This window comes from Selaginella moellendorffii, unplaced genomic scaffold (assembly GCF_000143415.4).
Source record: "Selaginella moellendorffii unplaced genomic scaffold, v1.0 SELMOscaffold_47, whole genome shotgun sequence".
Lineage (NCBI taxonomy): Eukaryota > Viridiplantae > Streptophyta > Lycopodiopsida > Selaginellales > Selaginellaceae > Selaginella > Selaginella moellendorffii.
In genome coordinates, this window is record NW_003314308.1 from 514,189 (window position 1) to 536,058 (window position 21,870).

A 21,870-nucleotide genomic window follows, 5' to 3' on the forward strand; every position below is an offset into this window, starting at 1 on the left:
TACCGTATGAGTTTGTGAAAGGATTCCAGAACCAGCAGAACCAAAATTTGCACCTTGAAGAATATTATTTCCAGCTTGGAAATAAGCTGGTGGTAATGGTAATCCCAAATGTAATGCTAAAAAAAAGAATTATAAAATAACATTCAATTATAAAAATAGCAAACACTTACCAATATATTCAACAAGCAAACGACCATTACAAAATCGACTTGCTTGACCTCCAGGAAAATCAATACCATAAGGATAACCAACATGAGCATTATCACCCGCATCTACTAGAGAATCCCCAAATGCAAATAAAGCTGGGACAGATGAATTCATTTGCTGAGAAAACACCCTCAAACCAGAAAACATAGCAAACACAACAAAGAAAAGAAATGCAGAAGTTGCCATGTTGCCAAGTGTAAAGACAATATTTTGTAAGACGAACCCTTCAACTTTTATACCACAAAATGTTTTAATTTTAGCGATCTATTCCAAGTAAAGAGATATTATATACACGATTACATATTATTAACAAAGTAGGCCCTTTATAAATTTGTTCTGCTGGTATGACGACTATTAACTTTTTAAAGCAAAAGTTTTTATCCTACGGTTAAAAACAAACACCTTTTTACGCAGCAGTATAAAAAAGGGTCGCACTCCTGTAACTCAAATGGCGAATCGCTACGTTTCAGTGGAGCACGTCCTCGCGCTGCTGCAAAACTCCGCGGAGATCTACCCATCGGCGCCAAGGATTTGGAAACGCTCATGGACGTGGTGGCCAACATGCTCCCCAGCAAGAGCAAGGATTTTGTGGGAGCTCCAGCCAGCGTCGTCGAGAACAAGCGACTTGATGGCGGTGCTCAGAGCTTGAAGAGGAAGGCCTTGGACTTGGAGGACTTGGACAAGGACGATCACGCGCTGCTGGAAGAGGAAAGCGCTGAAAGCTTGAAGAGGAAGGCCTTGGAGGAGGAGGAGGCGAGCACCAAGTTCACAGAATCGAGAGCTTGCAAAAGGTATAACCTCAGGAAGAAGAACAAAAAGCAGCACACGAGCGTTTGCCAGGAGTTTTTCTTGTGCAAGTGCCACTGAGTAGATCTCGCAGTGTAAAGATATCTTGAATCGAGAGAAACTTGGAGAGTTTACCCCACGATCAAACAACTTTCGTCTTTCTTGTCAGCTCTGCAATTGGAAGATTTAGCGAAACAAAGTCTTAAAACCTTGTGCGACTTTCCAGGAGAAACCTAAGCGCTTACTTTCTGTGACTGATGCTATAGAACTCGGCCAGGTAGTCGAGCGCCTCGGAGTTGTTCCTGCAAACTCTCCACAGCGCCTCCACTTCTCCCTCGGCCACAGTCCCCCACTCTCTGCACGTAGCCAGGAACTCCAGCAAGTAGTTTATCAGCAGGAACGGCACTGGGAAGCTGGAGCCGATCCGCCGCAGCTGGATCAAAGTCAGCATCTCGAAGATCTCGTCCATGCTTCCAACGCCGCCGGGCAAAGCCAGGAACGCGGTGCGATCGGGCGGAGCGTTACGTACTCCCGCATCAACGAGGCCGTGCTTTCGCGCCGAGAAGAATCTAATTGCAAGGATGGTATTCCCCTGCAGGTGAGATAAGTTCCCGAGACCATGTAAGGAATCCAAGGATGGCTCAAAGTGTTCGTCCACACACACCGCCCTCGTTGTGGATTCTAAATACTCCCACCGGCTTCCCGGCCTCGAGAGCTCCTTTGGTGGCAGCGTCCATTAATCCTGGGCCAGCTCCACACCAGGACGTGCAGTCGAGCAGCAAAGCAACCTGGGAGGAACTCGAAGAACTTAGAATCTTGCCATGATCTTAGAAACCAGGTCTGACCTCGGCTGCCCAACACTCGCATCCCTGCTTTTCTCACCTCTCGCCCGAGCTTCATGGCTTGAAGGAAGTGAGGATGGTCTGGCTTGGACACGGGCTCTGGAAGGCGAGATCTCGATGACAAATGCATCGCCCAAGTCGGGCAATCAGGCACTGTGCTGTTCGAAGAGCTCTCCAACTTACATTCAAGAGTTTGAGAGCCGGAGCAGCGCAGACGAGGTAACTCTTCCAGAGCTCGAGCGAGAGAGCTTGACATTGCTTGTTTGTGCTGTTCCAGGTGGGAAGGGAGATCTTGAGCTGCTATGATCTCGTGCAGAAGCTTGGCTGTGGAGCCGTGAATAATCCTCCTTGAAGAAAGAAGAGAACTCTCAAACTCGTCAAGAAACTCTGAAACCCGTCTATGAACAAATTGCTGGGTTAAAGACCACAAACTCTAAGCCAGCGCCCTCTTTAGTTCCCAGCAAGCAGCTGGAATTATTCTCCAAGTCTCCAGGAAAAACTCATAAGGCGACTACAAAGCCAGGATCCGCCAATTTTGGGTTGTGTGTGAAGCTTGAGTTGTTGCGTTGAGGCTGGTCTGGAGAGGACACAGTTTGGTGAAGAAGTGTCGATTAAAGAATTTCGGACCACTTGAGCACTGAAAGTTTTGATGCGGGACATGGTGAGATGGTAGTTGGGAGGAGAGAGATGATTTTGCGACATTGATTTGATCAGGAGGGCCGACTGTGCTGCTGCTCCATGGCTTCCCCGAGACGTGGTATACATGGAGGTTCCAACTCAAGGCGCTGGCGGACGCTAGATTCCACGCTGTTGCTCCAGAGTTGCGAGGCTTTGGGCTCACCGAGTGTCCCAAGAATTCATCCGGAAGGAGCCCAAGAGATGAAATCTTATCACGACTAACTGCATTTTGGAGCTGGAACAAGCGGTGGAGGAGCTTGAGCAGCAGCAGGGTGATCTGCTGGATTGGTGCTCTGGAAGCGGGCAAAACGAATCCATCGCTATTCCATTGAGTATGGAATTTTGATAAAAAACTAAAAATTTTAATTGGATTTCTGGCTGTGGATTCGAACCTATGACCATGCCAATATACTACTTTATTCTAGCCAGATATCCGGCCAACAAGTTCCCATCCAAACTAAACATTAACTGCTTCTTAATGTATCTGCTATTTTGACATTAACGGCCTCTCTCAGATTCTACTGGTGATGAAGAGTCCACAAAGACAGTGGTCTGGCATGGACTGGTGCAAGGAATAATCACAATCCGCAGATTCAGTCTCTTTGGATTTGTTCTGGCAGATGTTGATTGTGATTTTTGTTGCAGCAAACTCTGTTTGCACCAACGCCGATGCGTTCTACCCAAGATCGCGTTAGGACTGGATTTCAGTTTCTTCCAGGAGCTGGTAAATAGCATGATGATTATCATAATCATTCTTTTGATTGTGTTCTTCAGGACTGGCATTGGAGTTTTTCCTGCCTCTTTAACTTTATCTATCTCTAACCAAAGTGGTCAGTTGCATAAAGGACTAAAGCTTCACTCGGTAAAATCTTCGTTTGACCTATTCTTCTAGGGCTGCACAGATCGGCTATGGACAAGTGTGTTGCGAGCGTGCTACTGGTGGTGGTGGAAAGTGTCCCACTGGACCAAGACCTGTGCGTCGCCCTCGGCAGGCTCTACGTCGCCCAAAAGGACTGGTTCCCGGACGACGAGGCCATCCTCGCCATCATCCAGAGCGCGCCACCACTGCACACTTTTGGTGAGTTCCACCAGCTTACGGGCCAGAAGTTCCATCGCCAGCTCGCCCGGAGGCTCGCGGATCACGGCCACATAGCGGAGGTTTTGAGCATGCTGGACGAGAGATGCGACGAGCCGACGTTCACGCAGACTCTCCTCCACCACCCGTACTACGCTCTCTCGATTCTCGTTCGTTATCGTCACGTCGCCACCATGACAGCGCTGGGCTACCCGCGGGACTTCAGGCTCTTCGAGATCCCCCTTGAGATTGCGTCATATACTACATGTGAATCGCTGGAGGTGCGCAACGCTGTGAAGATGCTCTTCCGGCAAATGCTGGAGGAGCACCCGAGCAGGGCACTTGGTCGCAATGTGTATAAGGGTTTGGTCTGGTATTACACTTCCGATGACTTCAGCTTCTTGCACCTCGTCCTCGCCGAAGCGAAGGCAAAGAACGCCGACATACCGATGTACGAGATTACATTGCTTTTGCACTTCCAGCATGACCATGTTTACGACTACGAGGCAAAAGTTGACGCGGTGCTAGATCTGCACCCCATACCCGAGGAGGCATACCAGAAGCTCTTCGAATTAACCCCGGATCTGAAAGATGCCCTCTCGCTGTTGAAGCGCGCCAAGCTCGCGGGCGTGCGCCTCGACCCCAGCGCAAAGGTGGCGGCCAGCGTCGCCCAGGATTCGCTTGATGTCTATGCCATGGATCTGCTCGAGGAATCGGGGCTTCTGAGCGACGCTGCCATAGCCGGATTGGCAAACAGGGAGAATCGCCAGGCCATACTCAAGGTGGTGCTCAGGAACAAAAGGTGGTGCGCTTTCCCACAGAGTATCGAGGCCATGCTACGTGAGGGCCCAAAGATGTGGGCGTGGCTCTCGCGGGTCATGGTCAGCAAAAAGTCAAGTCAAGAGGTGGTCAAGCAGCTGCTGCGGCGGGGCCTCGTGGCCACTGCGCTGGAGCTCCTCAGTGGGAGGTGTGACGAGGGCACGTTTACCATGGTGCTGCTAGAGGCGGTAAAAATGCAGCAAAGTGAAACCATGGTAAAGAGGATTCGTAAGAAACAGGCCATGATGAAGAGCTTGGGTTACAAATGTAAGCTCAGGTTGAAGAAAGGCAAGTTTGAGCTCCAACCGTGATTTATCTCGTCACAGTTGCAAGTATGACCACATTAGAATTTAAAACCATTGTCTACATTTGTTTAGATTGTTTAACATTTTTATTAGCCTTTATATGTGATAAGAAGGAATAGTCTACAATACAATGTGTTTTCTAGCCATGCTTTACAATAGAATATTAGAACCTTAAAGATCTTGGTTGGATAACCATTGCCGTGATTGATTGTCCTGCGGGATGTTGTCGCTCAGTGGCACTGGTACATAGAGCAAAGGGTGGCAGTGTGCTGCTCGTGTGCCCTGAGATTATACTTCTTGGGCACTATTTTATTCAGCAGCCGAGGTTTCTTCGATATCCCATCCAAAAGCTTGTAATCCTCCTCCTCCTCCAAGTTTTTCGCATCGCCCACCTCTGCTTCTCTTTTCTTCTTGGGAAGTTTCTCCACAAGAGGAAAACTTGACTTGCCCTGGATCTCCTCCCCTGTTGTTCTCCTTTCCTTGCCAGAATCTCCTGGAAGGGACTCGTAGAGCAACTTGGACACCACATCCATGAGATCCATCAAATCCCTGGTGCGGATGGGTAGCCTCTCTGCCGATCGTCGCAGCTCGCTCAAGACTTGCTCCACTGGAACATACCCATCCTTGTGATTCGCCATAAGTATGCTTTGAGGCCTTTGATGACCTCGCAATCCTTTTTATACTCCGGGGGAAAAGGGTCGTACATCCTGGAATGTACCGAAAAAGTTTCCTTTAGAAAAATAGGAAAACCTTTAAGTTTAAGTACCTTTCAAGTGATATCCTGCGACTTGGAGTGCCTGGAATACCAAAACCCGAGCCTGCTTTTCATCTTTGCAACCTCTGGTGCCGCATAGATGTTGGAGAGCATCACGTACGATGACGATGTCTCCGGGTTCCTCTTCATGGCCTCCTGCGACACCCGCTTCCCGCGCTCCAAATCCCCATGCATCTGGCACGAGTTGAGCAGTGACAGCCATGGAACTCCACCCGCCTGTGGAAACCTCTTGAGAAACTCCTCGGCTTCCTCCAGCCTTCCCAGCCGGCCCAGCATATCCGTCATGCAGCTGAAGTGCTCGTCCTCCCACTCGATCCCCCTGTCCGTCTTGAGCGACACGAACTGCTTCCAGGCCTCGTCCAGCAGCCCCACGTGTGCGCACGCAAACAGCACTCCGGTGTAAGTCACGCCGTTCGGCTCCACGCCGTCCAAGTTCATGAGCTCGTACAGCTCCAGCCCCTGCTTCCCCTCCCCGTTTTGAGCATACGCCACGATCATTGCGTTCCACGAGACCAGGTTGCTCAAGTCGGAGCCGTCGAAGATCTTCCGTGCTTCGTCCAGGCTCCCGCACTTGCCATACATGCTGACGAGTGCTGTGGAGAGGAGCGCTCCGTTCTCCAGGCCGGCTCTCACTATCCTGTCGTGGACGGGCCTTCCTTCCGCTAGAGACTGCATGTCACCGCAAGCACCGACGATGGTAACGTAGGTGATCTCGTCGGGCTCAACTCCGTCTGGCTCCATTCTCTGGTAGAGTCTGATGGCTTCCTCGCTGTGCCCGTGCTGACCATACGCCGTTAAGAGCGTGTTCCATGTCACCACCGTTCTCGTTGTCATCCTGTCAAACACCGCCCGTGCGTTTTCCAAGTCTCCACACTTGCCATACATGTTGACGAGCGCAGTGGAGACGTAGACATCGGAGTCGGAGCCACTGGAAACTATCCTCTCGTGAATCTGTTTCCCCGTTCTTACTGCATCGATCCGGCTGCAAGCTTCCAGCACACTGATGTATGTCACGTCGTCGGACTTCAATCCTTCGAGGTCCATCTTGTGGTAGAGTTGCAACGCTTGCCTCTCGTGTCCGTTCTGCGCGTACGCTGCGATCATCGTCGTGCACGAGCACACATCTCTCGTCTCCATCTCCTCGAACACTCTGCGTGCGTGGGCGACGTCGCCAAGCTTTCCGTAGACGTTGACGAGATTGTTCCTCAGAACACCGGACGAGTGGAGGATACCACTGGCAGATATCCTGGAACGAATGGACTCGGCCTCGGAGCGCACTCCCAAACTGCAACAGGCACCAAGAACATTGACGTAAGTTACTTCGTCCGCCTTGACCCCTGCAAGGTCCATCTGTCTAAAAAGTTTCAGAGCTTCCATACCTTGGCCCTGTTGAGCATAAGCCGAGATAAGTGTCGTCCACGTAACCTCTGTCTTTAGCTGCATTCGATCAAACACGCGCCTCGCTCGCTCCAAGCTCTTGCATTTCGTGTACATGTTGACGACGGCGCTGTCAAGAACAGCGTCACCGACGTAGCCTGTAGCGGTGATTCGTGCGTGCAAGGCCTGACCATCGGTCAGGCTCTCCAATTCCGAGCAAGCGTCCAAAAGGCTCAGATACGTGACCCTGTTTTGCTTCACTCCTTCCAGCTCCATCTTTTTCTGAAGCCTCAGAACTTCATCCGGGTGACCATACTGCGCGTAAGCTCCCATGAGTGTGTTCCAAGTGATGATATTCCTGGAGCTAAGCCTGTCAAAGACTTGGCTGGCCTCGACCAGATTGCCAGATTTCCCGTACATGGTCACGATTGCGGTTCCCAAGACGGGCTGGTTCTCTACCCCGGAAGCAATCACGCATTCGTGGACCTGCTTTGCATAGGGGTCCTTACTGCAAGCTCCAGTTATGCCGACGAACGTCACATCGTTTGGCTTGGTACCATCTAAGAGCATTTCCTGAAAGAGCTGGATCGCATCCCTGGAGCGTTCTTCCCGTGAGTAAGCGGTGATCAGAGTGTTCCATGAGGCCTCGCTCTTTAAACTCCTGTCGAAAACGTCCCTGGCTTCTTCCAGATAACCACACCTGCTGTACATGTTTACCAGCGCGTTGCCGACGATCACATCCGAGTCGAGGCCCTCGGCCGAGAGGCGGCGATGAATTCCCCTCCCTTCGGACAAATCTTCCAAGTTGGTGCACGCTCGGAGTGTGTTAATGAAGCTCACAATGTCCGGCTTTACACCCTCGCAGTCCAGCCGATGGAAAAACTCGAGCGCTTCCCTGTTGTGACCTCTCTGAGCACAGGCTCCAATGATCGCAGTCCACGCGAACAATCCTTTGCTCTCAAGCCTCTCGAAAATCTCCCTTGCCTCCTCCAGCCCCTCGCATTTGAGATACGTGCTCACCATCGCATTCCCCAGCTCCTGCTCTAAACCGCTATCTACAAGGCAAGCATGGGCCGACCTGGCTGTGTCGAGCGACGCGCACGACGAGATCAAACAGAGAAGTATCTGCCTGTCCGGTCTCAGGCCTTCCAGCAGCAATCTCCCAAACAAACCAGCCACTGCCCACTTGTGATCCCTCTCTTGAGCTGCCGCGGCGATCACCGTCCCGAAAGAGAAAGCATTCTTGTGTTCTATCTTCTCGAAAGCCTGCCTCGCATCCTCCCAGCTCCCACACTTGGCGTACATCTCCACCAGCAGATTCCCCAGGAACGTCTCCCCCTCAAACCCGTTCTTCCGGATCTGCTCGTGCACGCACCGCCCTTCCTCGAGCGCCTGCCGATCCCTACACCGCCTGACTAAGCACGTATACCTGTACGAGCACGACGTCCCCTCCCGGAGCCTGAGCGCCTCCTCCACATCCCAGGCATTGCCGCCATCGCCGGAATACTCGTGTAGCCGCCGATGCAACACACTCCACAATCCCTCCCGCCGCCGCTGCCGCCGATTCTCCCTGCGAATGGCGCTGCCGATCGCCCAAACCCTCATAAACCCTAAATTTGAAAATGGCGCTAAAATCTAAAGCCCTAAAATCTAAAGAGATTGGAACCGGCGACCCATTGACACTTCGTATCTTTTCTTCTTCTTCCCGGGTAAATGTTACACTAGGAAAAAAGAGAGAGAAGCTCTCCTCTCTCTCTTTAGAGCGCTACTCGTCCTCCTCTGGAGCGCTAAAATCCGGTTCCGCCGGCTTGGACAACTTAACCGTCAGCTCCGCCGCCCTGGCCAGCCTCATCCTATGTACACCGCGAAGAGCATTCGCAGCAAATCGAGACGCCAGCAGCGCCGCCCCGATCGACGTCCCGGACGTTCTCGTCCCAGCGATGGCGTCGATGGCAGCCTCCTGGAGGCTCTGATCCACGGTTTCTCGCCGCTCGTGCTCCTTCCTCCGCTGGAAGCGCCTCCACGCCGCCTGGATGTAGAGCACGGCCCAAGTCCGCCACTGCTGGGAGTAGTATCTGAAAGTGTGCTGGAGCTGCTTGCTGTGGAGGCGGCGGAACTGGCCGGCCACGAACTTGAGATCCTCGGCCTTGAGTGAGAAGGCCTCCACTTCCACCAGTGCTCGGACTGTCCGCGTCGAGGATGGGAGGTTCTTGCTTGGTTTGGGATGGAGAGCCCAAGTGAGTAGCTCCTCTCCACAAAAGGCACCGGGCCCGAGCTCTTGGACGTTGTAGAAGCCGGTTCGTCCACCGTTTGTTGTCACGCTCTCGAGGCGTCCCCGGATGATGAAGAGCATCTCGTTCACCGGGTCTCCCTCTCGGACGATGTAGTTGCCTTCGGTGTGGAGTACCGGTTGCAAACGCTCGCAAATAGCTTCTAGTAGCCGCTCGTCCATTTTATCGAACATTGGAACCTGGAGAAAGAAACGTCAAACTCATGGTTTGCCAAACACTGATGGATCATTTTGCTTACTTGTCGAACAAGGTCCAAACAAAGATGGCGCTTGATATCGCGTCGGAGATCCAGAGGTAATGTTTGCACGAGCATTTCCTCGTCAACTCCTCTGGTTGTGACCCACTTGTACTGGTCATAGCGTCGAACTCGATCACGAAGGACGGGAGGGAGTTGCCTGTGACGCATCCACTGCTCGGAATCTCGCCGCTTGAGTCTCATCTCTTCAAGTCTGACGGTTATTGACGCAAGGTAAGTCTGCAATAAGAAAACTTTGTCACTACAAAGTCAGATGTCAAGAGTGCACTTGCCTGCATATTGCCAATGAGAAACGCGAAGAAGATCAAGCCAAGTATACCAATCAGAATGGCAAACAGCGTCTCCTCCACGTAATTGCTTGTTGCAAGGCCTTGACCGAGCGAGCTGCGGTACGGAAAACACAGGAAAGTGAGTCGCGGGACACAATTCAAGACTTTGTAGCTTACCTCAAATTGCGAAGACCCCACCAGAGGCAATAAAAGTACTGGTTGACGAAGTCTAGTCCAGTAGAGATGATTCCATTGTCAAGAGCGTCCTTGTAAATCCCGTAGGAAAACGTAGAGTTTGTGGAACAGCTCGCTTGCACTGCATTTAACCATTCCGTTCGCGCGGAGTTGTCTATATCAACACCACAGTCGAAGAAGTCACTGTTGCAACTGTTGGAACAATTTCTCCTCCAGCACCGGTCTTGAGCTTGGGTCGACAGCAAATACCACCACGCTCCAAGCACCTATAAAGTCACACAGGTTGACAATTCCTTCCAGTTTAGACGATTAAAACAGTGAGTAAGACAACGCACTTACGTGACTAGCCAGAATATAAAGGAGGAGATTAAACGCGGCACCAGCCCAGGCTGTTTCCAGCAGGATCCCAGTCGTGCTTTGCTTCTGCGTTGTCAAAGGGATGATCCGGAGCAGCCTTGGAAAGTATTGGACGAGCACTATGTATCTCAGCGTGTTCATGGTCTTGTTCGCGGTAAGGTGAGAATTCCCCCAGATGAGAATCTGGAACCAAGCAAGGATACATGTAAGCTCAGTGAAAACAAGAAAGAAAGAAACCAACAAGAGCAAAACATACAGTACCTGTGGGAGAGGAAGGACGGACAAGATGTCCATGACAAAATCCTTGAACAAGTAACGTTTGGCGATTTGCCAGGAGTCGACGACGAGCTCGCCTCGGCCAAAAACTCGCGACGATGGAGCAATGAATGCCGTCCGGAACCGAAGAAGCATGTGAAAGAGGTAGGAGCAGTCGATGATCGTGCGAAGAACAGTGACGACAACTTTGAGGCTGTTCCGGAGCTGCGAGCAATTCCTCGTCTGGTTGATCACTGGGAGGTAGAAGAATAATGGGTCGATGAAGGCCGCGAGCAAGCACGAGAGTATGAAGAAGTTGTTCCATTGCTGTATGAATCGGCTTCTCGGATCAAAGATCCTGGTCTCGGAGAGCTCGTGATCCTCGGAGAAGACCCTGGCCCCAAAATTTAGAGACCTCCCAAACCTCTGTAAGCTGCCCAGCCCCGAGAACCATCTGCTTCCGTGCTTGATGCCATGGACATCGCCACTGCCCGGCTTAATCGTCTCAAAAGCAAATGTGTGAGGAACCTCGGCATCAAAGTCGAGGTAATCGCTCTCAAACCTGCGAGAAAAATCCACCGCCGCGACTAAGCACTCCACAACACCGCTAAAGAAGAGCGAGCATTCCATACCTCACGAATTTCTTGACCCGGCCTTCCATTTTCTGCGTCTTGACGCGCCCAAACTCCCGCATCGCCGTGGTGATTCAATCCCCGCCTCGCTCCACGCCTAGAGAATGCGCGCTTACGACCAATCCTGCGAGCCCCCGCGCACCCTAGCTAGCGCGCCACATTAGGGCTGAATTCGTCGCGCCCTCCATAGCTCGCCCGCCAGGCTATTAGCTTCGCCTTGGAACGGGTCTTTCATGCAAATGCTAAAACCAGTCCTGGGTTCGAATCCATTGTCCACAAAAAGTTTAGACTAGTCAAATAAAGTCAGCGCCCTTTGACCTTAACAGTCAACGAAGTATTTTTAACCAAAGGAAATTTTAGGGCATGTGGGGGCGATCGAACGCGCGACTTGGGGCGTCCAAAGAGGGGCCTTTAGCAAGCGCGCTAGCATAATCCTAGTTGTGAGACAAGGAAATTTTGGGAGAGAGGAGCGAGGGTTTTCTTCTCCGCGAGAGACGCGCGATGGTGTGGTGTAGCTACTGTGGCAAGGACCAGATTGCCGAGCACAACGATGGATTCATGTAAGTCCTCGCCAATGCTCTCGCTCGGACTGCGCGGTTTCTTGATCCGCAAGAAAATCTTTCTATCTCCTAATTTCCATCACTGTGTAGATGCTGTACTGGGTGTGGGAGAGTACTCGATGACAATGTCTTCTCCTCCGAGCCGACCTTCGCGAAATCGGCGTCTGGACAGGTACTAAATCGTGATTTTCACGTAGATTTCGTTTCTCTTTGGTTTGCTCGAGATAAAGCTAGAAAACTTTGCTTTGATAGATAACAAGTTTTCTTTCTTTCCTTTGATAACTATCGTACGTTCTCTCGCTTGCGCAGAGCCAATTCGTTGGGAACATTGTGAAGCAATCACAGTATGGAACTTACGCCCGCATCGTCGACGATGGCACCGGGACCGTCTCGGGCTACCAGTCGAATTCTCATCAGAGAACGCTGGACAAAGGCAGGCAGGAGATTCGAAACATAGCGAGCTCGCTCTCAGTTGGCGGTGGCGATGATATCGTTGGTTCTGCGCATAGGATTTATGTCGTAAGTTTCTTTGTTTCCTTTTCTTTGCTCTTTTTTCCTGGCATAACACTCTACATAGTTAGCCGTGGAGAAAAACTTTACGAAAGGAAGGAGGACATCTCAAGTTGCCGCAGCATGCCTCTACATTGTTTGCAGGTAGAGTTTTCCTCGTATACGAACTTAAGCTTTGGCGCTTGTAGACAGGGAAATAAACCATATCTGCTGATTGATTTCTCGGACTGCCTACAAACCAGTGTGTAAGTTGTGGTCGATTTTCGTGTGACTTCCCTAACGCTCAGACCTTGCATCTCTGCAGATATTTGCTAGGAGCAGTTTTTCTCCAACTATGTACCCTATTGAGATTAGATCAGCATCCAATGGTTCAAAAGCCTGTGGATCCAAGTCTGTTTATCCATCGTTTCACGGACCGTGAGTATTGTTTTCTTTGTCTTGATGCTCATCTGATGTTACTCTTCAAAACCGCAGGACTTCTACACAGAATAGCACCAGGGACTTCCTCCAAAAATCAATTTGCCATTGCAAATACTGCACTTAGGATAGTAGCTAGCATGAAGCAAGATTGGATTCAGGTTTGTATCTCTGCTTTTGAGATACTGACCCCCGACGTAATCTGGATCTTAGACGGGTAGGAGACCCAGCGGGATCTGTGGAGCTGCTTTACTTTTATCAACTCGAATTCATGGTCTGGAATGCTCGACAGCGGATGTGGTAAATATCAGATGTTGTTTTTCTTTCTTTGTGTAACGTTTTTTCTACTTCAGGAAAGCGTCGTTTACGTTTGCAAGGCTACGATAACCAAGCGGCTTGTAGAGTTTAGCAACACAGAAGCTGGTAGCCTAACTGTGAGAATCTTTTTATTTTTTGCTGTTAACTTTGTTATTAAAGACAAAGAACTTATATTTTGCAGCCAGAAGAATTTGAAGCGAAGGCTAAACAACGAGAGAAAGAGATGCTGTCCGTTTCTCAGACCGATATTGTAAATAACGGGGTTATCAAGGAAATTCTTTGCGAGCACAAGGACTCGGGAGCTCAACACTACGCGCATGGACTCTGTAAAAACTGCTATGACGATGTAAGCGTGGTCTACCATGAATGATTGACATCTCTCTTTTCTTGTCTCTATTAGTTCGTCAAGATTTCTGGTGGATTACAAGGAGGATCTGCACCCCCGGCCTTTCAAAGGGCCCAGAAAGAGCGCGAGAGACTATTGAAGAACAAAAAGAGAAAGCTGACCGCTGAGGTGAGCATAATAGAACGTGTTGCCGTCCTTACCTCTTTTCATTTTGTCCAGGCCATCTCAGACGAGGACGAAGATTTGACATGCACAAACAGCTCTCCAGTCGCTGAAAAAGCTATCAAGAAAAAGCTGGAACAAGAGGAACACAGTTACTTTGACGCTGACGATGTGACCGAGAGTTGTGTCACACACGAAACGAAGGCCGAAAAGCGATACGAAGACAGTGTGGACGACGAACCGGAGTCACTTTCTGATATCGATGACGTTGAGGCACGCAGTTTCTCTCTTCAATTAATTCAGACCCGCCATAAACGTTTCTTTTCTGCAGCTAACTACTTATCTCAACACAGAAGACGAAATCAGACTGAAAACCATTGTCTGGACGGAGATGAACAAAGAATACATCCAGGTAGGAAGGCTTGTATGCAAAACGTGGAAGTTTCATGCGTGATGGTTATATTTCAGGAGCAAGAAGCCAAGGAGGCAGCACTCAAGGCGCAAGCTGAGTCCATGGCTGCCGTGTCGACGTCAGGAACTGCTGCAGAGATTGCCGCAGCTACAGTAGTGATGTCCAGAAAGGTAACGTCACTGCTTTTCATTTCGTCAGTCGGTCGTGATCTTCTTCCTCATTTATCCAGGCTAGAAAACACAAGCATGGTGATACTGCAAACTGCAAGCCCGCGGAATCAGCAGCCGAGGCAACCAGACAAATGCTAGAGAAAAAGGTAAGCTGGTGCGTCATAGAAAGGAGAGCTGTTTAACCGAACTGTATTGGCAGAGACTGAGCTCCAAGCTCAACTATAGTGTGCTGGAGAAGATGTTTAACGGCAAGGTACGCCATATGTTTGCCTAGTCGCTCACTCTCACTACCTGTATGGATGCTACACAGGAGGATTCGCCATCAAAATGGGTCGAAGAGCCTCCGGGAAAGACCGAGCCAGCCGACACCAAAGTCCCACCGGAAGAAGAACACGATCGGGAAGGAAACGAAAACGAAAACGAGCACGAAAACGAGAACGAAGCCGAGCTGGAGAACGATATCCCGAGCTATAGCTACATTTACGAACAGGCCGTGGAAGAGGACTACGAAGAGTACTAGACAAACAATGAAACAAAATTTTGGTAGGAGCGAGCGAGCGAGCGAGGTAAGAAGAAAGAAGCAAGGTAAAAGACCAAAAGAAAGTTCTTGCTTTGCTTTCTTCCTTCCATGTATCTAATCAAAACACGTCGAATGAATTGGATTCAGTCTCTACGAGCTGCTGGACCTTTTGCAACTCCTCCTCGCTCTCAAAATTCTTGACGACGACGACGACTTTGCCACCGTCCTCGCCGCCGCCACCGTCACCCTCGCTCGTGACTTCAAACACCAGTCCCACCGCAGCTTTCGAGTCGAGAAGCTCCAAAGTCTTGGCTCCAATCTCCTCCCGAGCACCGTCAGAGGCCAGCAGCGTCGAAGTTCGCAACACCACAACGCCATCTTCCTCCTCCTCGTCACCACACTCTTCGAGCAACCGAGGAGGAGGAAGATCGCAACTTCCAGCTCGGGGAAGCCTCTCCTCGGCAGCGTACTTATCATACGACGAGCAAATCTCCACGTCTTGCAAGGCCGGAGGACAAGCTTGCGCCAGCATCCCCTCCTGGAGCTGCTTCACTGCTTGGAGCTTCTTCTTCCTGGCTAGCAGCTCCTGGCTGTGGTGATTGTCGTCAATGCCAACCTCTCTAAACTTCCTGCCTCGCTCGATCTCCTCGAGCGAGAAAGGTGGTGGAACCACCGGCGGCCGCGCTACCAGCTCCACCTCGCTCCATCTCACTCCCTGGAAGAAGGCGTGGTTTCTCACTTCCAACGCTCCCTGCCTGGATCCCAGCCTTTGCTCCGGGTCCTTGACGAGCAGCCCGGCGATGAGATCCTTGAGCGGCGTCGGAGGGCCTGGAAGCTCCACCTCCTTGCAAAGGATGTTGTAGAACGTATCCTTCCTCCTCGAGCCTTTGAATGGAGTCTTGGCGTAGACGAGCTCGTAGAGGAAGACTCCAAACGTCCACCAGTCCACCGGCAGTCCATGGCCGGATCCCCACACCACCTCGGGAGCGACGTACTCCTCGGTGCCAACGAAGGAATTGGATCGGCAATCCGAGGAGGAGCCGCAGCTCCTGGGGAAGATTCTAGCCACGGCCTTCTTGCAGCTTTTGCTCGTATTCTTCCTCCTCTGGGTGATGATCCTCGGGAGCTCGAAGTGGAGTCCACAAGAGAGCCGCCTCGGCTTGCTCGGCTTCTTCTTCTTGTCCGTAAAGAGAGGTGACGAGGAGGAGGAGGACGTCTTCTTCTTGGTGGCGAGGTTGAGCGAGAGATCAAAGTCTGTGAGCATTACGTGACCGTTCTCCTTGATGAGGATGTTCTCGGGCTTGAGGTCCCGGTAGATGATGCCGTGTTCGTGGAGATACTCGAGAGCTAGCAAAACCTCGGCAGCATAGAACCTGTCAGTACACACGCGATCAGTCTGAACGCAAGGCAGTCCCCAACACGGAGTCAGTTTTTGCAAGCGAATCGAATACCCAAAGTTTTTCGACACGAGTTCTATCACGAAAGCAAACTCATCACAGTTCTTCCAAGCAAGCAAAGTTCTTCCAAAGAACGAGAGAGCACGCCTCCAAGCAAAGTTTTGTTTTTTCTTACCTGGTAGCGCTCTCCGAGAACCGCTTGTCCGGCTGCTTCTGCCGTAACACGTTGAGATCTCCTCCACAGCAGTAGTCCGTCACGAGGAACGTGTGCTTGTCCGTCTCAAAGTGAGCTAGCAGCCGAGGAAGAAACGGATGATCCAAGGCCTTGAGTATCTCCTTCTCAGTCTGGGCCCTGTGGAAGTTCTCCCTCGCCGCCAATACCTCCTTCTTCATCACCTTCATGGCATACGGCGAGTTGTCCCCGCGGAGAGCCACCAAGAACACGGTCCCCATGTCACCATGCCCGATCGACTTGATGATCCGGAAGTCCCCCTGGCTGTAGCATCGAGCGGGCTTGCAACTGCCGGCGGTGGAAGTGATGCATCGCAGCAGCGAAGAAGTTTGCTGGACGCAACCATCCTCTTCTCCTCCTCTTTCTTCTGCTGCTACTGCGTGTGGAGGCATGCTGCGATCTTCTTCCTCTTTCTTCTTGCCGTTGTCGAGCTTGAAGATCTTTGCAAAAGCTCTCACCACCGCATCGCCACCTCCGCCTCCATCCCCGCCGGTGACGAAGAGAGGACCCAGCTTGGAATGTAAGTCACTGGCCTTGGGCGATGGCCTGGAGTCGTCAGTCCATCGCCGGGCGCTAGCCCCTCCTCCCGCGATCCATCACCACTGTGACTTGATAGCGTGATCTTTCATCCGGGGAGCGGCGGCGGCGGCGGCGCGCGTTCGTTGCACGCTTGCGGTGAACCGCCATCTTCAATGGTCGTGCCAAGTCAGCCCTTCTATCAAACTATGACTTGGAAAAGAAAGAAAGAGTGGTCGATACTTCAAGCAAGAAAAAAAAGAACGATCACGTACTAGGCATGATGGTAGCTCGGAGCTGATGTCTCCACCGCCACCAAATTTACTCTTTCTTTTCATCTCAGTCCTTGAAAGGCAAGACATGGAGGCCTTGCTCGAGCATGAGAGCATGTTCTTCCACCACGGCCGCCAGCGGCATCGGTGTAAAGTTTCCAGCAGGACCGTAGAAATGTGGAAAGAACACGCCAGGCTCGGCCTCATCGTATTTTACCACTCCATCATCGGCCAACTGAAGAAGAAACATTAGCTACATTGGATCAAAATAGTAGTTTAAAAGCAAACTTTGGGCTATGGCTACCTTGTGAGGGTCGACAACCAGGAGCACTAGATCGTCTCTACCAGCGAAGAAGAGAGCCAGGACTCCCGCAACCTGGAAACTTAATTAAGCCGTTACTCAAGAGCTAGAATCAGAAGTAGAAAACTTGTACCTGAGACTTGGTACTAAGATGGATGAAACCCGATTTCTTGTCAAGAGTGTTGCCTCGCAGTAGCCCATCAAGCTTGGCCTCGTTGAGCTCCTCTCGGGAGCAAACCCTGTAAAGGAAGCGCTCGCCCATGGCTAAAAAGAATTTGCTATTTGCTTAGAACAAAAAGATTCTAAGTCAGTCAGTCTATAGACTATGTTTCCATGTGTTTCGGAAACACACATGCTTCTTTCCTAGCCTGTGTGATGCATATGCTGACTGCATCAAGATGAATTCTAATCAAAGCTTTACCTCGTTGAGGCTATGACGTGAACAAACGAGGAACTTGGTTTCGGATTCTGCTAGATCGCCTCACGGGTGTGAGTTTTACCTCCTCTTTCTCGGATCCCTGGAAAGTTTTCAGTAGAGAACTTGAGGATGCGAGCGAGATAAGTATAATCAGCAAACGTACCTCGTTGTAAACAACGCGCTTGTAAGCAGTAAAACTCCCGTATGGCGAGTAGCCTCCAGTCTCCTGCTCCGGCGTCAGTATAAGCTCTTCGTCAGCTCCTCTCATCCGCATTATGTCTTGAACTGATAGCTCGCAAGCCGGGCTTGAGAACTCTTCCACTGGTGGTTTCTCCGGAACTTTCGCAGGCGATTGGAGACGGTAGGAAACAGCCAAGCCCAGAACCGCGACGATTAAAACTGCTCCAAGATAAGGCTTGTTGTTGTTGTCATGCTGCTCTTTGAAGTAGTTTTCTCCAGCATTGGGAATTTCCAACTCCGTATCAGCTTCGTTGATCATGTCTTGCTTCACCGCTGCGTTTGGCATCGACGCTGAGTTCACTGGAGAACGATGCTCTGGTAACCGACACACCGAAATGGTGTCTCCTATCCAGTCAATGGCTTTAGAAACCTCATCACTTTCGAACACCGGATCTGTTTCCGCTACGTGAGTGTTACCGTCTGCCTCTTCGTTAAGCTTCTCGAAATATGGAACGTCGCGATGAGCAGCGGAAATAGACGGGGATGGAAGACGAAGATAGCGGTGAATCAAAGCCTCATTTGCATAGCTTTCGACCGAAGTAAACCACTGCCGCGCCTTGGAGAAGATATCTTCGAAACTCCATCCTGTGAGCACATCTCTGGCTGTGCTCTCCAGCGGTATGGCTTGTTCAATAAGCGATACTGTCGCAACCCTCAAGCGGTAGTACTGTCCTTGAAACTCGCGGCAGGAGTTGAAGAGAACGTCCTTTGCATGGTTGCCAAGAACCAAGCTCGAGTAGTAGCTGGTGATGATCCTCACGGAATTGAAGCCCAGTCCTTCCGCGAGCTTGCCGGAAGACTTCTCGTAAAGCTCCAAAAGCTGGCGTTTTGCTACTGAGCAGTGTTCCAGCAATGTCGCAGGATTAACATAAAGCCCGACCGTGTCTGCCTCGGAGCTCCACTCTATCTCGCCAGGAACCACGCAAAATTCTGATCGTCTGCTCCAGAGTTCATGAAGAATCTGCCTTGGTGGAGCTGCCAGTGCCGAGATGTACAACAAAAGAACCAGGAATCCCAGAGCCCCGCTCCACTTGATACTTCTCGAGATCTTTTGCCTTCCACAATGAACGTCAGAAACTGTCTTGGTTTCTTCCACCACCACCGCTGCTACGTTGCTTTCGATTGAAGTTACTGCCGCAAGAGCTTCCTCAGCAGCATGAACGATCCCATCATCCAGCTCCACTTTCTCGAAAATCATCGAGGAAACAATCGCCAAATCTTCCTCTTCGATCGTGCCGTGGCTGCTGCTCCCCGAGGACGAATGCTGAGGAGATTGATGTTCTCCAGGAGTTTCTACGCCACCAAAAAGATTCCTGGCCAAATCCTTTGAGTCCGCCACCTCTCGATGATGAGTTGTGGAACGCTCCTGGACCCATCCAGCCACTGGCTCTGGCTCTCCCAGCACCTCTACGTTCACCGGAAACGTCGAGACTTGATCCACAGCACACGCAGCATCGGCCGGAGACTCCATCCCACTCAAGCTCTCTTTGAGCTCTATCCCCGAAGAACTTGGAATCTGCCATTCCTTGCGGCACCTCTTCGAAGAAACCACCGCAGCGTCGACGACGTTGTGTTCTCCAAGAATTTTCTTTGGCGAGGCTGGTTTCGCAAGAGCTCTCTGTTTGTTCGAAGAAGCCGGAGAAGAAGGGATCTTACAAGGAGGACCATTTTCCTTGAGGTGCTGGTGGTCTGGCGTCTTTGGCACCGGCAAGGGCAATCCCCTCCTCACTGCCAGGAATTTCATCCAGCGATTAGGCCATAGTTTCGCAACGCTATGCTAGATTGGAGAGCTAGAAGAAATCTCTCACCTGGAGGGCGCATTGGAGAGCTCGTGAACACTGGACTGCTGCATTTTCGCGCAAATCCTCCCCCCTCCTGCCGCGGCACGACCTGGCAAGGGCTCTTTTTGGGAGCGACCGGCGACCTGGTAAACTTGGAGCGATCTGGCTTGCAAGAAAACGCCATAGCGAGCGCGCAGCGAGAAATCTATACAAACTACCTCTCGATCGCTACTACTACGATCTCGTAAGAACCCTAGGTACATCCGCCCAAACGGTCCCAAAGTTTTTTAAACTTCCAACGGTCACTGGCCCAAACATGACCCATTCGTACAGAGAATCATTTTGAGCATCTAGGGTTCTTCGAATTTTTGGGCTTGGTGGCATAGATCTGTGCGAGCAAGACATGGGCGGTTCCGGGGTCTAGATCGAGCAATTCTTTTGCGACGCGCTCCCCGCGATCGAGGTCTCGGTGGATCCGGCACGCGCCCATGAGCGCACCCCAGGCCATCAAATCCGGCTCGAATGGCATGCTGTGGATGAGATCATCGGCCTGATCGAGATGCCCCATTCTTCCGAGCAGATCCAGCACGCAGCAAAACTGCTCCTTGCGAGGACGGAGCCCAAAATCGTAGCTCATCGACACGAAGTAGCTCCAGCCCAGATCGATGTGGTCGCACGCGATCAAAGCGCCAGTGAAAGCGATCTCGTCGGGATGGATTCCATCCAAGATCATCGCCCAAAAGAGCTCCAGCGCGTGCCCGCCATTGCCGCCATTGGCATTTGCTACGATTAGAGTAGTCCAGGTGACCAAATTCCTCTCGCTCATCGCATCAAACAACGCCATCGCTCGATCGAGATTACCATTTTGGACAAACGCCACCACGGTCGCTGTTCTTGACACAACGTTGTGACCCGGCATATTCCAGACGGTAGTAAGAAATTCCTGCATATGCCCTTTTTGGGCATATGCTGTGAAGAGAACAGTCCAGCATACAATGTCGTGTTCGGGCATAGAATCTAGCATATACTTTGCCTCCTCTAGATACCCACACAAAGAATATGCTTGAATTATTCCTGTCCATGACACCAAATTCCTGGCCTCCATGGTGTCAAATAAGACTTTGGATTCCTCCAAATATCCTTCTTGGGCATATGCACGAAGTATAACAGTTTGAGAGACTACGTCATGCTTTGGCATGGAGTCGAAAACTATTTTAGCGTCTTCCAACTCAAAATTCTCCACGTAACCTTGCAACAGCAGTGTCCATGAAGCGAGAACTCTCTCCGGGATGGAATCGAAGAACTTACGGGCAAGGACGAGGCACCCATTCTCAGCCAGTGCCTTGATCATCGCGTTCTTGGTCACAATATCGTGCCAGGGCATTTGGTTGAACAGATCTGTGGCTTGGGCGAGGAGTGAGTTCTCCGCAAGCGCAGTGATGAGCGCATTGGACGAAGAGAGGCACCACTCGGGCATCTGATTGTAAAGAGTTCTTGCGTGTTCCAAATTTTCTCTCTGGGCATTTGCTGTCACAAGGATGTTCCACGAGATCACGCTCCAAGCCGGCATCTGATTGAAAATCCTTTTAACCTCGGACAAGTTTCCGTGCTCGCTAACACAGTGCATCATAGAGTTCCAGGAGATTACGTTTTTCTCTGGCATGGAATTAAAGAGGAGCTTCGCTTTCGACAGATACCCGCTGTGGGCATATGCTGTGAGCATTGAGTTTAAAGAGACCAGCGTCACAAACTCCATGGAAACAAAAATCTCCTCAGCTCTACCAACTTTCCCCTGCTGGCCAAATGCCGCAATCGCGATGTTAAACGAGACGGTGTTCTTGGCAGGCATTGTTTCGAACACACTAATCGCTCTTTCAAAATCCCCTGTCTGGGCAAATGCTGCAATGATATGTGTCCAGGAGAAGAAATTGCGCTGCTCAAGGCCCTGGAACACAAGCCAGGCATCGTCGACGCTGCCACACCTGGTGTACATCTGGATAACAAGATTCGACAGGAAAACATTGCTCTTGAGCCCATTCGTGAGAATTCTTGCATGGATTTGCCTTGCTCGGTCAAGGCGCTTGCATTCCCTGATCTGTGAAGCTAGACTCGTGAAGCTCAAATCGCGAGATTGGATGACACCAATGGACGACATTGGTTTGAAGAGTCCATAAGGAGA

General features: G+C 51.0%; 9 protein-coding genes across 10 annotated transcripts; 1 reads left to right on the forward strand and 8 right to left on the reverse strand.

Annotated features, from left to right (window-relative positions):
• Window positions 1-1,234: 1,234 nt before the first annotated feature.
• Window positions 1,235-1,730, reverse strand: LOC112350220. Its single transcript, XM_024686046.1, has 2 exons — window positions 1,689-1,730; window positions 1,235-1,585 (listed from the first exon to the last, which is right to left on the reverse strand). The coding sequence occupies exons 1-2, from the start codon at window positions 1,728-1,730 to the stop codon at window positions 1,235-1,237; spliced, it is 393 nt and encodes a 130-aa protein (XP_024541814.1).
• A 3,751-nt stretch (window positions 1,731-5,481) lies between these two features.
• On the reverse strand, window positions 5,482-6,624 carry LOC9657943 (putative pentatricopeptide repeat-containing protein At3g23330). Its single transcript, XM_024686047.1, has one exon. It carries the CDS (start codon window positions 6,622-6,624, stop codon window positions 5,482-5,484), a length of 1,143 nt encoding a protein of 380 aa, XP_024541815.1.
• LOC112350221 (pentatricopeptide repeat-containing protein At3g09040, mitochondrial-like) lies at window positions 6,573-8,469 on the reverse strand. The gene is made up of 2 exons (XM_024686048.1): window positions 6,867-8,469; window positions 6,573-6,772 (listed from the first exon to the last, which is right to left on the reverse strand). The coding sequence occupies exons 1-2, from the start codon at window positions 8,467-8,469 to the stop codon at window positions 6,693-6,695; spliced, it is 1,683 nt and encodes a 560-aa protein (XP_024541816.1). The 3' UTR covers window positions 6,573-6,692.
• Window positions 8,470-8,534: 65 nt separating this feature from the next.
• LOC9646965 (protein CNGC15b) lies at window positions 8,535-11,344 on the reverse strand. Its single transcript, XM_024685974.1, has 7 exons — window positions 11,120-11,344; window positions 10,494-11,049; window positions 10,215-10,415; window positions 9,858-10,141; window positions 9,684-9,795; window positions 9,394-9,630; window positions 8,535-9,334 (listed from the first exon to the last, which is right to left on the reverse strand). Exons 1-7 carry the CDS (start codon window positions 11,179-11,181, stop codon window positions 8,630-8,632), a joined length of 2,157 nt encoding a protein of 718 aa, XP_024541742.1. The 5' UTR covers window positions 11,182-11,344; the 3' UTR covers window positions 8,535-8,629.
• Window positions 11,345-11,523: 179 nt separating this feature from the next.
• LOC9646966 (transcription factor IIIB 60 kDa subunit) lies at window positions 11,524-14,685 on the forward strand. The gene is made up of 17 exons (XM_002980981.2): window positions 11,524-11,679; window positions 11,770-11,851; window positions 11,989-12,198; window positions 12,257-12,333; window positions 12,378-12,434; window positions 12,494-12,606; window positions 12,664-12,767; window positions 12,820-12,906; window positions 12,960-13,040; window positions 13,106-13,270; window positions 13,325-13,438; window positions 13,490-13,705; window positions 13,764-13,844; window positions 13,901-14,014; window positions 14,074-14,160; window positions 14,214-14,267; window positions 14,325-14,685. The coding sequence occupies exons 1-17, from the start codon at window positions 11,621-11,623 to the stop codon at window positions 14,532-14,534; spliced, it is 1,911 nt and encodes a 636-aa protein (XP_002981027.1). The 5' UTR covers window positions 11,524-11,620; the 3' UTR covers window positions 14,535-14,685.
• Window positions 14,606-16,850, reverse strand: LOC9657944 (protein kinase PINOID). The gene is made up of 2 exons (XM_002981124.2): window positions 16,107-16,850; window positions 14,606-15,907 (listed from the first exon to the last, which is right to left on the reverse strand). Exons 1-2 carry the CDS (start codon window positions 16,553-16,555, stop codon window positions 14,653-14,655), a joined length of 1,704 nt encoding a protein of 567 aa, XP_002981170.2. The 5' UTR covers window positions 16,556-16,850; the 3' UTR covers window positions 14,606-14,652.
• Window positions 16,851-16,898: 48 nt separating this feature from the next.
• Window positions 16,899-17,536, reverse strand: LOC9646967. 2 transcript variants are annotated; one of them, XM_002981125.2, is made up of 3 exons: window positions 17,386-17,536; window positions 17,256-17,327; window positions 16,899-17,186 (listed from the first exon to the last, which is right to left on the reverse strand). In XM_002981125.2, the coding sequence occupies exons 1-3, from the start codon at window positions 17,512-17,514 to the stop codon at window positions 17,019-17,021; spliced, it is 369 nt and encodes a 122-aa protein (XP_002981171.2). In that variant the 5' UTR covers window positions 17,515-17,536; the 3' UTR covers window positions 16,899-17,018. The 2 variants fall into 2 exon arrangements, with proteins under 2 accessions (XP_002981171.2, XP_024541752.1); XM_024685984.1 differs by having other exon boundaries at window positions 17,256-17,334; window positions 17,386-17,514.
• On the reverse strand, window positions 17,518-19,916 carry LOC112350193. Its single transcript, XM_024685975.1, has 3 exons — window positions 19,719-19,916; window positions 17,834-19,638; window positions 17,518-17,770 (listed from the first exon to the last, which is right to left on the reverse strand). The coding sequence occupies exons 1-3, from the start codon at window positions 19,873-19,875 to the stop codon at window positions 17,684-17,686; spliced, it is 2,049 nt and encodes a 682-aa protein (XP_024541743.1). The 5' UTR covers window positions 19,876-19,916; the 3' UTR covers window positions 17,518-17,683.
• A 112-nt stretch (window positions 19,917-20,028) lies between these two features.
• LOC112350222 (pentatricopeptide repeat-containing protein At4g02750-like) lies at window positions 20,029-21,846 on the reverse strand. Its single transcript, XM_024686049.1, has one exon. The coding sequence runs from the start codon at window positions 21,844-21,846 to the stop codon at window positions 20,029-20,031; it is 1,818 nt and encodes a 605-aa protein (XP_024541817.1).
• Between the last annotated feature and the right edge of the window lie 24 nt (window positions 21,847-21,870).

Coding starts and splice junctions, on each gene's coding strand:
- LOC112350220 (XM_024686046.1), bottom strand. CDS start 1,730: ATGGACGCTGCCACCAAAGGAGCTCTCGAGGCCGGGAAGCCG. Junction 1,586..1,688: donor CTCTCGAGGCCGGGAAGCCG/GTGGGAGTATTT, acceptor TCTCACCTGCAG/GGGAATACCATCCTTGCAAT.
- LOC9657943 (XM_024686047.1), bottom strand. CDS start 6,624: ATGGAGACGAGAGATGTGTGCTCGTGCACGACGATGATCGCAGCGTAC.
- LOC112350221 (XM_024686048.1), bottom strand. CDS start 8,469: ATGAGGGTTTGGGCGATCGGCAGCGCCATTCGCAGGGAGAATCGGCGG. Junction 6,773..6,866: donor TTATGCTCAACAGGGCCAAG/GTATGGAAGCTC, acceptor TGCCTGTTGCAG/TTTGGGAGTGCGCTCCGAGG.
- LOC9646965 (XM_024685974.1), bottom strand. CDS start 11,181: ATGCGGGAGTTTGGGCGCGTCAAGACGCAGAAAATGGAAGGCCGGGTC. Junction 9,631..9,683: donor TTCTCATTGGCAATATGCAG/GCAAGTGCACTC, acceptor TTCTTATTGCAG/ACTTACCTTGCGTCAATAAC. Junction 9,335..9,393: donor GTTTGGACCTTGTTCGACAA/GTAAGCAAAATG, acceptor TTCTTTCTCCAG/GTTCCAATGTTCGATAAAAT.
- LOC9646966 (XM_002980981.2), top strand. CDS start 11,621: ATGGTGTGGTGTAGCTACTGTGGCAAGGACCAGATTGCCGAGCACAAC. Junction 12,334..12,377: donor TGCCTCTACATTGTTTGCAG/GTAGAGTTTTCC, acceptor TGGCGCTTGTAG/ACAGGGAAATAAACCATATC. Junction 12,907..12,959: donor AATGCTCGACAGCGGATGTG/GTAAATATCAGA, acceptor TTTCTACTTCAG/GAAAGCGTCGTTTACGTTTG.
- LOC9657944 (XM_002981124.2), bottom strand. CDS start 16,555: ATGCCTCCACACGCAGTAGCAGCAGAAGAAAGAGGAGGAGAAGAGGAT. Junction 15,908..16,106: donor TTCTCGGAGAGCGCTACCAG/GTAAGAAAAAAC, acceptor GTGTACTGACAG/GTTCTATGCTGCCGAGGTTT.
- LOC9646967 (XM_002981125.2), bottom strand. CDS start 17,514: ATGGGCGAGCGCTTCCTTTACAGGGTTTGCTCCCGAGAGGAGCTCAAC. Junction 17,328..17,385: donor ATCTTAGTACCAAGTCTCAG/GTACAAGTTTTC, acceptor TTAAGTTTCCAG/GTTGCGGGAGTCCTGGCTCT. Junction 17,187..17,255: donor TGGTTGTCGACCCTCACAAG/GTAGCCATAGCC, acceptor TTTCTTCTTCAG/TTGGCCGATGATGGAGTGGT.
- LOC112350193 (XM_024685975.1), bottom strand. CDS start 19,875: ATGGCGTTTTCTTGCAAGCCAGATCGCTCCAAGTTTACCAGGTCGCCG. Junction 19,639..19,718: donor CTCTCCAATGCGCCCTCCAG/GTGAGAGATTTC, acceptor AATTCCTGGCAG/TGAGGAGGGGATTGCCCTTG. Junction 17,771..17,833: donor AGCGCGTTGTTTACAACGAG/GTACGTTTGCTG, acceptor AAAACTTTCCAG/GGATCCGAGAAAGAGGAGGT.
- LOC112350222 (XM_024686049.1), bottom strand. CDS start 21,846: ATGTCGTCCATTGGTGTCATCCAATCTCGCGATTTGAGCTTCACGAGT.